At 55.8% G+C, this 10,668-nt stretch overlaps 1 protein-coding gene across 1 annotated transcript; it reads right to left on the reverse strand.

Annotated features, from left to right (window-relative positions):
• Window positions 1–3,487: 3,487 nt before the first annotated feature.
• OLIG1 (oligodendrocyte transcription factor 1) lies at window positions 3,488–5,550 on the reverse strand. Its single transcript, XM_051833588.2, has one exon. It carries the CDS (start codon window positions 5,432–5,434, stop codon window positions 4,649–4,651), a length of 786 nt encoding a protein of 261 aa, XP_051689548.2. The 5' UTR covers window positions 5,435–5,550; the 3' UTR covers window positions 3,488–4,648.
• Window positions 5,551–10,668: the final 5,118 nt, after the last annotated feature.

Below are 10,668 nucleotides of genomic sequence, written 5' to 3' on the forward strand. Positions count from 1 at the left end.
AAGGAGCCAAATCCAGGATGTGGCTGACAATCCCCTCTGAGCAGAAAAATGTGACTTGATTTCTGATTAGTCATTTTGGCTTTAAAAAAAAAAAAGATTTATTTATTTATTTGTTTGGAAGCCAGAGTTATAGAGAGAGGGAGAGACACACAGAGAGAAATCTTCCATCCACTGGTTCACTCCTCAAATGGTCAAAATGACCAGGGCTGGGCCAGGCCAAAGCCAGGAGCCTAGAACTCCATCTGGGTCTCCCACACAGGTGGCAAGGACCCAAGCACTTGGGCCATCTTCTGCTGCTTTCCCAGGCACATTAGCAGGGAGCTGGATCAGAAGAGGAGAAGTTGGGACTTGAACCAGCAATGGCCTCAGCATTTCAGCTTTAAAACCAAGCTTAGTTAAAAATGATGGCTGAGAGATGCTTAAGACTTAATTTGCGGGGCCAGCGCTGTGGCTCACTAGGTTAATCCTCTGTCTGCGGTGCTGGCATCCCATATGGGCGCCAGGTTCTAGTCCCTGTTGCTCCTCTTCTAGTCCAGCTCTCTGCTGTGGCCTGGGAGTGCAGTGGAGGATGGCCCACGTGCTTGGGCTCTGCACCCGCATGGGAGACCAGGAAGAAGCACCTGGCTCCTTTCTTCGGATTGGCGCAGCGCTGGCTGTAGCGGCCATTTTGGGGGTGAACCAAAGGAAGAAAGACCTTTCTCTCTGTCTCTCTCACTGTCTATAACTCTACCTGTCAAATTAAAAAAACAGACTTAATTTGCAATACCTCCATAGCGAGCCAGACTGGTGCTGTGTGTGGGTGTTGAGGAATCTCTTGCTATTTTTCCTCACCTTCCATTGGGTGGCATCAACCAGACCTTGCATGAACAGCATTTCAATGGCTTTCCCCACAACTAACGCCTACTTGTTAAAAGCGAACTCATGTGTCAGGAAAACACATTTTGACTCATTGCTGTGTGAGCCACTTCAGTGACTGGCAATCTTCTTACTGAACAGCTGGGTGTGCAGAAGACGGAAGGTGCAAAAAATGCCGGAGGAAAGACATCTTCCCTGCGCGCAAGGGTGAGCAAAAGCACTCCTTCAAGGCTCTTCCCAGCTTGCCCTCAGCAAGTTCGTAACATCTCGTGGTGAGGCAGAGAGCTTACACTTTCTTCCGGCTGGCTTCCTCCATGAACGACAGAAGGTTCTAGGCGATCCAGGTGGCAGCCTGAGGCTCTGAGTATCAGCTGCCGACTTGCACCCAGCCTCCTCTGCGTGCCAGGGCAGTCAGCAAAGATGGAATCCCTGAACTCAGGAGGCAGCATGGCAGTGTGGTTGCTCGAAACTTGAACTTGGGTAAATTGACAGCTTTTCTGTGCCTGGAGTAGAGTCCCTGATGGGGCCCCTCGGTCATGTGTCTAATGATGTTGTACTTTCGTACGTGGTACAGCCCATCTCCCTTGGAGAGAACACCCATAAATAGACTGGCACCCTGCTCTCTGCTTACCGATTCTCACCTGGCTTCCAACACACAGAACAGCATAGCTTCGGGGGGCCTCGTGGGTTTTCCCCTTCAGATTCTGTTCACCCTAATTGCCACATGTTGAGGGCTGGCTGGGCACAGGACCCTTTCAGGCAGCGAGTCATGTGTTCCTTTCCATCGTGCCTCTGGAGGCTCCAAAGACCCTCCCTGCCTCCTCCCGCCCCCTCATGCCCCTCTCTCCAGCCCCTGCCAAAGACCACCTTGAACTCATTCTCTCTGTACAAATTCTGCTCCAGCTAAAATCAAGCGAGGAGGGCAATTCAGCTAGCTCCTTTGGCGGCATGACTTCGCACTGCAGATTTCAGAACGTGCCCGTGTTCTGGGACAGACGCATCTAAGAACACATCTGGGGCCTGCAGCAAGCGCTGGCCTGCCACAGACGTGTGCTCAGAGACCAGACTTGGCATCACTGACGCTCTAGAGGAATATAATCTCCTTTTCTCTGTTTCATCCTCCAGGACTCCCGAGTGTCTGAGATGCCATTTTTTAGCACATAAATTCCTAATCTTGCTGGGCACAGTGGCTAATAAGATGCTACATGCAGGTGGATAACTTAAATATTCTAGTGGCACCCCAAACAGCCCTGCATTTCCGTGTTAAATTCATTAATCTTCGGCAGTTCTGAAACGCATAGGTTATGGTCTTCTCAGTTGCATTAAAAAAAAAAAATCGCGCATGGTGTTGTCTCTCCTATAAGGAATGGGTGTTCACTCCAGTTTGCTGGGAGAGAAAGGGGGGGGGGGTGCCACCTGCCACTGCCCACCCTTTCCTGCCCTGCCCTTCCGTTCCTTTAGACTTGGCTGTGGAATGACAGTGACATCCAGGTGCTGTAGGTGGGGCTGCAGCAGGAATTGCTCACCTTGAATCTTATTTTTATATGTAACATCTACCTACCGTGTATGTGTAACATCTACCTAATGTGTTACATGTATTATACACATTTTAAGGAGAACTTCATTCGACTTTGATTCAGTTGTGTTTTGCATTCCTTTGCATCCCTTCTCAAGATGCAAGGAAAGCAAAGGCAGGCACTGATCCACGGCAGGCCACGTTTATCAAAGCAGGTGACTTGCTGGGGGCAGAGTCCAGTGGGACGGTACCCAGAATCCCCTCCTGTGTCTCTTCTCCTGCCTCCCCCTAGGGAAGCAGACTCGGAGAGCAGGACAGGCAGGCACTTCCGTCTTCCCAAATTGAATGCTCATATTCCCTAAACGTGTGCACGGGGACTTCAAGGACTGCATGAGAAATGTAAAGAAAACACAATTGTACTTTGATGCAAAAAAGAATTTTAAAAATCTAGTTTTTTAATAAGCATTTTTCATGAACTTTTCTTGGCAGACTCTCTCCCATGCACGGGAGGGGAGGCACCAAAGTAAACGTATGTTTTAGCTCTGTTTTCTACAAACTTTTGAGGTCCTCTTCACACAAATTTCAGATACAGCATGGATAAAATCGACTTAAGTCACCTCACCTGGTGACCCTAACGTTCTCGGGGTTAAAGGGTCATGGTGTGCCTGCACTGCTCCATCAAAAGAGCGGTTTGGGTTTCATTGATAAATATGGAAATGTGAGGGAGCCAGAAGGGCTGTCTTCACCTTCTCTGAGAATTCAGTCTTCATCTCTAAGGAGACACCTCCATCCCTAGCCCAGCTGCTCGAAGCGGGAATTCAGACCTGCGTTTGGTCTGCTAAGATAGCAAGGGTGTCTTCCAAGAGATATTGAACAGAAACTGATTTTTATGAGAAATGTCTTATTTAGCCACTGAAAGGAAGTCAATTTTAAAAGACCTGCTATCCCTGTTTGGCTAAGAATGGGACGGTGAATTTTGCGATTTTTCTCATCTGCTTACTGTGTTATTTTTATAAATTAGAAAGCCATACCTCAACACGCGGAATCCCAGTCGCTTAACTAGCATACGGGGCTATTTTGCTTTATCACACAAATCGAACGAAAACTCGTAAAAAATCAGACTTTACAGTTTTATTTGGATTATGTACAGTGCAAGGAAACCAGATTAAAGGGAAAAGAAAATGCTACATTTGGCTAACGACAACAAACAACAAAAAACCCGAAACACGAAAGTCAAAGCCAGCTGCTCACAGAGATCATAAAATAATTTTTTTTGGGGGGGTGAACAATTTGCTGACGCCTGTAACGAATCACTCCGGGTCGTGCCTGCGGTGCTTCGGGGACACGGGTGCGCCACGGCGCAGCGCGGTCCCGCGTCTCCACCGCACCGCAGCTGGGCCCCGGGGCTCCGGGCTGCCCTCCGCCTCTTTGAGAAAGTCCATCAGCGATCTCGACCAGACAGCCACTGCGACAGACCTCGTTACCTATGCGATTAAGTCGGGGACGCTGCGGGCGTGAAAGGCGCCTAGTTTTTGTTTTCAATCACGTTCCAATGTGGGTTATGCTACCGCTGGGGAAGGGGAGACGACAGGCCAATCTCCAGTTCTAAGAGCCCAGGGTTTCGGGGCGAAGCCTCCCCGCAGCCACACACCCGCTTCTACCGAGACAGCTGGGCTCACCGCCGATGCCCGCGCGCGCCCACGTCCCGCCGCGCGCGCCCCACCCGCCGCCCAGCTGCGCAAGGCCCCCAGGAGGCGGACTGTCGGTCCGACCGCGGCACCCGGGGGCGTCGGCGCCCACTGATGACTGTGCTCGGTTGGTGAGAACGAGGGCACCTGTGGCCTCTGGGCCGGGAGCAGGAAAAGCCCCTCAGCCGCCTCCGACCGCCTTAGACCAGGCGCTCCGATCCCGCGAGGTCAAGCACGGGGCTGGCCGCGGCTGCACCCGCGGGGCAAGCCCAGGGCAACGCAGAGCCCTGAAATCCGCACCAGTCCCGGGAGCGCGCGCCTGCAGCGCCCGGGAGAGACGCGCCGGGCGCCCGCGGGGCGCGCTCACTGCCTGCCCAAAGCAGTTGGAATCGATCCAGAACCCCCAAAGTCCGTTCGGCTCACTTGAACTTGCAGAGGGTGCGGATGGGGAAGGGGCGCCCGACAGTCCCTTCCTCTAGACGAAAAGGTTCGAAGCTCTCTCCCTGGTCGGCCCCAGGCTCCCCGGACTCAGGGCGCGGAGAAAGTGGGCGGCAGGAGCCCCAGCCGAGGTCGCGCCCGGGACCGGCCCTCACTTGGAGAACTGAGCCTGCACCGCCGCCAGGCTCAGGCCGGCGGGGACGAGGTGCGGGAACTTGCACACTGCGCAGGTGCATATGCCGGGGCCTCCCGCGCCGCCGGCGGGGAGCGCGAACTGGCCGCACGGCGGCTCGTCCAGCGCCAGCGACAGGTACTTGGCGGGGCGCAGTGCGTCCGGCGGTCCCACGGCGCCCGGCGCCAGCAGCACAGAGCCGGGCGCGGCGGCCAGCAAGGGCAGGCCGGCCAGCAGCAGGCGTGGCGCGGCGGGCCCGGCGCCCTCGCCCAGCGCGCGGCGCAGCTCCTGCAGCGAGCTACCCAGCAGCAGGATGTAGTTGCGGGCCAGCAGCAGCGTGGCGATCTTGGACAGCTTGCGGCCCGGCGCGCCCTGGCAGTGCGCCGCCGAGTAGGGCAGGATGACCTCGCGCAGCGCGTCCATGGCCAGGTTCAGGTCCTGCATGCGCTTCCGCTCGCGGCTGTTGATCTTGCGCCTTAGTTGCTGCTGCTGCTCCTCCTTGGCGTCCGCCCGGGCGCCCGCGGGAGCGCCGGATCCCAAACCCGTGCCTGGCGGCTCGGCCGGCGCCTCCGGCTTCTCGCGGGCAGCCTTGGGGAGGAGGGGGGCCGTCGTGGAGGAGGAGGAAGAAGAGGAAGAGGAGGGCGGCTGCCGGTAGCCCACCAGCTCGTACAAGGAGGTCCCGGGCTGCGCGTCTCCGGCCCGCTGCGGCCGCAGCATGGTCGTGGGGGCCGCGTTCACGCGCGCCTGGGAAACCGCATAGTACATTTGGGGGAGGTGGGGGCGGCCGAGCGCGCGCTCCAGGAACGCCCCGGGGTGGGCCCGTGGCAGGCCGCCCCTCCCCGCGGACCCGCGAGCGCTGAGCTAAAGCTGGAACCGCAGCCCGCGCCCGACCCCTTTAAACCCGGCTCGGGGAGCTGCGGGGCTGCGGCGGCGGGGCGCAGCCAATGGGGTGGCGCGGCAGAGCGCAGACGAGCGTCCATTGGCCGCCTGCGCCTCGGCCGGCGCGGAGGTGCGGCCGGCGCGGCTCCGGGGCTCGCGGAGCGCCTGGCCCAGCGCAGGACGCGCCTGGGAGCGCGCTGGGGCGGCTTTGAGCTTGACGCTCTGTGTTCAAAGACCTTTTAGCTTTAGCCCCCTCCTCTCTGCCTCTACTTAAAGAAATTAAAAAAAAATGCATTTAAAACACTGTGGTCAAACATTCATCACAAAATTCCCACCTTGGTCAGCCTTAGGAGTACAGCTCAGTAGAGGTGTTGAAAACATCCACGTGGTTGCACAGCTGAGCTCCAGAGCTGGTCATCTTGCAAAACCGAAACCCGCAGCGCTTGCCTGGGCGCTGTGCCTCCCAGGCTCCTGGCAGCCACGGCCGGGGGTCGGCTCTGCGAATTACTCCCTTCTAGGCACGCCGAGCGAGAGAGCGGTGCAGGGTTTAATTGTGGCGACTGGCCTACTTTGGTTAACGTAATGTCCTCCCGTGTTGCAGCGTGCACCAACGCTTTCTTCCTTTTTATGGCTGATTCCTCCACTTTATCTGCCGACCACATTTTGCTTCTGCGCTTATCTGTGCATGGGTACTTGGGATACTTCCGCCTTTTGGCTGATGTGAATGTTGCTGTGAGTGTGGGTGTAACATGCTTTTATTAAAAAAAATACTGCTAGATTCACAGAACTAAATTTCTGGGCTACATGGCTAGCAGCATTCGGATGTTTGCTTCTCCATCCCTCTGATTTAAAGGATTTTAAAGACTAGTGAGCTTTTGGGGTTGGATTTCTCTCCTTTCCAAAAAAAAGGCATGTGTTCATTCTACCGGTGACTCAACTATTTTTAATGTGTGTGTGTGATGGAGAAAGAGATAGAGATGGAGAAAAGAGAGATCTCCCATTAGCTGCTTCCCTCCCCAAATGCCCGCCACAACTGGGGCTGGGCCAGGGAGAAGCCAGGAGTTCGGAACTCAACCCACGTCTCTCACAAGGGTGGCAAGGATCCAACTACTTGAATCTCCCAGAGTGTGCATTAGCAGGAAGCTTGAATGTGAAGCCGGGCCAGGACTCAACCCCAGGCAGTCTGATACAGAGTGTGGGCGTCCCAAGTGACACCTGCTCCAAATGTCCACACACACACACACACACACACCACCCCTGGTGACTCAACTCTTGCTTAAGCACACCTCACTCTGAAGTTGGCCTCTTATCAAAACAAAACAGAACAGAACACCCACACACTCTTATCTGCTGAGGGTGGGGCTGAATTTTTCTCTTCCCCAAATAAAATTGCGTTGCGTGGTGTCTCTGGAAGTTTTCCAGCCCCCATACCAGCGTGGACTGCTGCAGCGTGTCCTTGGAGCGTGGCAAAATGTCCCAGGGAAGAGGGCCCTTTAAGCATCTACACCCTGGGCCATCCAGTGAGGTGGCCAGTAGCCACAGTTGGATATCTAAAATAGTGAACATAAATGAAGTTCGCATGTAGCTCCCCAGTTGCTCTCGCATTGCTGTAAGGACGTAGCAGTCACAGGCAGCTAGTGGTTCTCTGTTGGATGCCATTGATACAGAACGACTCCAGCATTGTAGGGAGTCTTACTGGAAATGCTGATTTGGAGAGTAACAGAAAGAAATGCGCCCATACCACCCGGTGTCCTTGGTGCAGGAAGAGGGAGCCGTGGGAGGCCAGTGCGCCACAGAGCCTGAGCCCTGTCCCAGGAGCCCATGGATTGTGCTTGCTGCTTTCTGGGCTGTTTTGCCCGGGGTTTGCCCCGTAGGCTCCCTCTGGCCTCTGCTTCCGACCTCCAGCCTTGCCTGTAACATCCTGCCCCTGCCTCGGGTTCGACTCCAACTCACTTTCTCCTGTAAGCCTGGCCGATTTCTCATCTTCCTCCTCGCATTCCACTTAGCGAATCCTCCATAGCGTTCCTGCATAGCCTGCACCGTGCGAAAGAGCTGCCATCTCTGCCTTCTGCAGGGTGCCTGGGGGGCAGGGACCACCTGCTTATTTCTGCTTCCCCCCAAAGCCCATAATGTTTTGCACCTCCCATATGCCTGGGGGGCACTGCAGGGGGTGCTGGTGGTGGTGGTATTTAAGGCTGGATCTGAAATCTCCACTAGCCCAAGGCTCATCACTTGAAATGTGCACTCTCCCACCAGCGCTCTCATCCAAGAGTTTCCTGGAGGTCTTACTGAGTGGCAAGGAAGCTGGCAGGATCCCCTGACCCTCAGAGAGGCATGGCTGACATGGTGAGGGGGATTTCACTTAGGGAAGGAGGAGGCCATGGCAGGAAGGGACTGAGCCCCAGGCAGGACCCTAGGAGGTAGAGAGAGAGAGACAAAGACCAAGGAGCTAGCCTTGTACATTGCAAGCAGTGAAGCCCAGCACCCCAGTAGTTACTTTACCTTTTGTGCAAGCCGCCTGCTTTTCTAGCATTTGGACCCACACCTTTGCATGTGGTTTTCACATGCCCGTGAGCCAGGTGTTTTGGATCCCTGCTGTTTCACAATAAACCAGAGACTCCCAGAGGCTGATGGATTGGCTGTGTGCCTTCAAGACAGGGGAGGCGGAATAGCCCCATCAGCAGCTGGCTTCTCCAATTCCCTCCAGCTGGGCAAGGCCTCCAAGGGGCCCAGGAGGGGGCCGTGGACGAGAGGGCTGGGGACTGCGTGGAAGGAAGGAGGGGCCGGCCTAGGCCTGGCCAGTGTCGATGAGCTGATGGGTTCCAGCCATGAGGCTGAAGAGAAGGGTCCCCAGGATTCTATTGCCATAAGCCCTGCATCAGCCCTCTTGGTAGGGACCACTGTCGCTCTCAGGGACAGCCACTCTAGTTTCTTCCTCTGCCCACGTCACAGGCAGGGGCCCTAGGGCCTTCCCCTCCTAGTGGGAAGAGGAGATGAATGAGGAAGACAGATCCTAATGTCTAGGCCAGAGTTGCCTCGACTGGATCCTCCATGGTTCCCAGCCACAGGCAAGGGCACCCAGGAATCAAAGAGATGGAAACAGGGCTGGTGCTATGGCACAGTGGGTTAAGCTGCAGCCTGCAGCCTTGTGGGTGCTGGTTTGTGTCCTGGCTGCTCCATTTCCGATCCAGCTCCCTGTTGATGCACCGGGAAAGCAGCAGAGGATGGTCCGGGTCTGTGGACCCTTGCTCCCATGTGGGAGACCCGGAAGAAGCTCCTGGCTTCAGCCTGGCCTAGCCCCAGTTGTTGCAGCCATTTGGGGAATAAACCAGAGGATGGAAGATGTCTCTCTCTCTCTCTCTCTCTCTCTCTCTCTCTCTAACTCTGCCTTTCAACTAAATACATAACTCTTTTTAAAAAGATAGATGGAAACATGCAAACTGTTCTCCACTCCCCCAAAGCACCCCTTTACTGGGGGTGTCCCCCAAGCCCCCCTTTAAACCTTGACTTCATCTCATTTCCACCTTCTCAGAGGAGAGCAAACTGTGCCCCGGCCAAGAACGCTGCCCCGTGGGCACACTGGTCCCTGTGCACCAGCGAGCTCTGCTGAGGGCCCCCCACGAGAGTTCCTGGCAGCCGTTTGGACCCAGCATGGGCGCAGGGTTTGGCTCTGTTGGAGCTGGCGACTTGGACGGGCCCTTGTGCCAGGCCGGAGCTCCAGCGGTATGCAAAGTGTGACAGCTGGCAGGGGCCAGTGAGTCATTGTGGCCGCTGGCAGGGCCCCATGGCTGTCTCAAAGGGTGGCAGCTGTTGCGGCCTCCCACATTCAGGACATACTTGGGAAGCAACTTGCGTCCGCCATAACAACCACTCTTGTCTTTGCCTAGAGCGGCTTGGGTGTCTGTCTGTGTGTGTGTTGGTGGCTCCTTTCAAGCCAAGGAGGTGTGTGTGTCACTTCCTTTTCCTTAGATAGAAGCTTAGTGTCTCCTGTCCCTGCCTGCAAGCCTGCTGCCCACCCTTGCTTTGGGTCAAGAAGTTGGAACCTTTGAAACGGCAGACAATGGAGGATTCAAAGCTGGGGTGACGGGTGAGTGTGTCTGGATGGGACAGCATCCATGCCCTCTGTGAGCACAGGGCCAGGCCGTGCTGCTCAGAGCCCCCGTTGTCCCTCCTCTCACTGCCCCCTTGCAGAGGGCGGCCGAGAGGAAGAGGGTCTTTGCTAGAACATGCTTCGGAAGCTGGCTGGAGCTAAGCCCTGCCGTGGCATCCCAGGGTTCACTCCCGAGTGTGCTACTGAGGTCCAACTTCTCTAGAAAGTGAAAATCAGCCCCTAGGTGTCCCAGGTGACACCACTGCTGTGAAAACTGGCAGCCACGTCCAGTGTCTGCCCCCCTCCCATCCACACAGGACCCTGCCCGGAATGCGAAAGGGAGGGAAGGGGTGGCGGAGGGGGATGAGGCTTGACCTTCTTTCTGGATTTCTGCTTTCCGGGTAGAGGGGAGTAGGAGGAGAGAGAAGAAAGGGGATGAGGCCGGGGTTACTGTTTGGTTGTTGTTCTGGTATGGAGAGGAGTTCCTTAGGACTCGGTCGCTTCTCGCTCACCTAAGGACCATCTGGCCAGCTGCACTCGGGAATAGGTCAGGCTAAGTAAAGATTCCTGCTGGGAAAAGGGGAAGGGCTATGAACTGGGTTCATTTGCAAATCAGAGCACAAGTTAGTGGGGTTGTAAGAGCTGATGGAGGGATACAGTGTGAGTGAAAGTCTAGGCAGCTGTCAGTTGTCTCTGTTCCCAGCATGCTCTGTTCTGATGTTAGCACTAAAGAGGATCCCAGGTAGGGGCTGGTGTTGTGGTGTAGTGGGTGAAGCCACGGTACGGGAGTCAGGCTGAGCCCTGGCTGCTGCACCACTGATCCAGCTCCCTGGAACACACCCGGGAAAGCAGCAGCAGAAGGCGCAAGTGCCTGGGCTACTGCACCCACGTGGGAGACGGGGATGGAGTTCCAGACTTCATCCTGGCCCAGCTCCAGCCTTTGTGTCCTTTTAGGGAGTGAACCAGCGGATGGAAGATCAATCTGTCTCTCTCTCTCTCTCTCTCTCTCTCCTCTCTCTTTCTCCTTCTC

The sequence above is a fragment of the Oryctolagus cuniculus genome, chromosome 4, assembly GCF_964237555.1.
Source record: "Oryctolagus cuniculus chromosome 4, mOryCun1.1, whole genome shotgun sequence".
NCBI lineage: Eukaryota > Metazoa > Chordata > Mammalia > Lagomorpha > Leporidae > Oryctolagus > Oryctolagus cuniculus.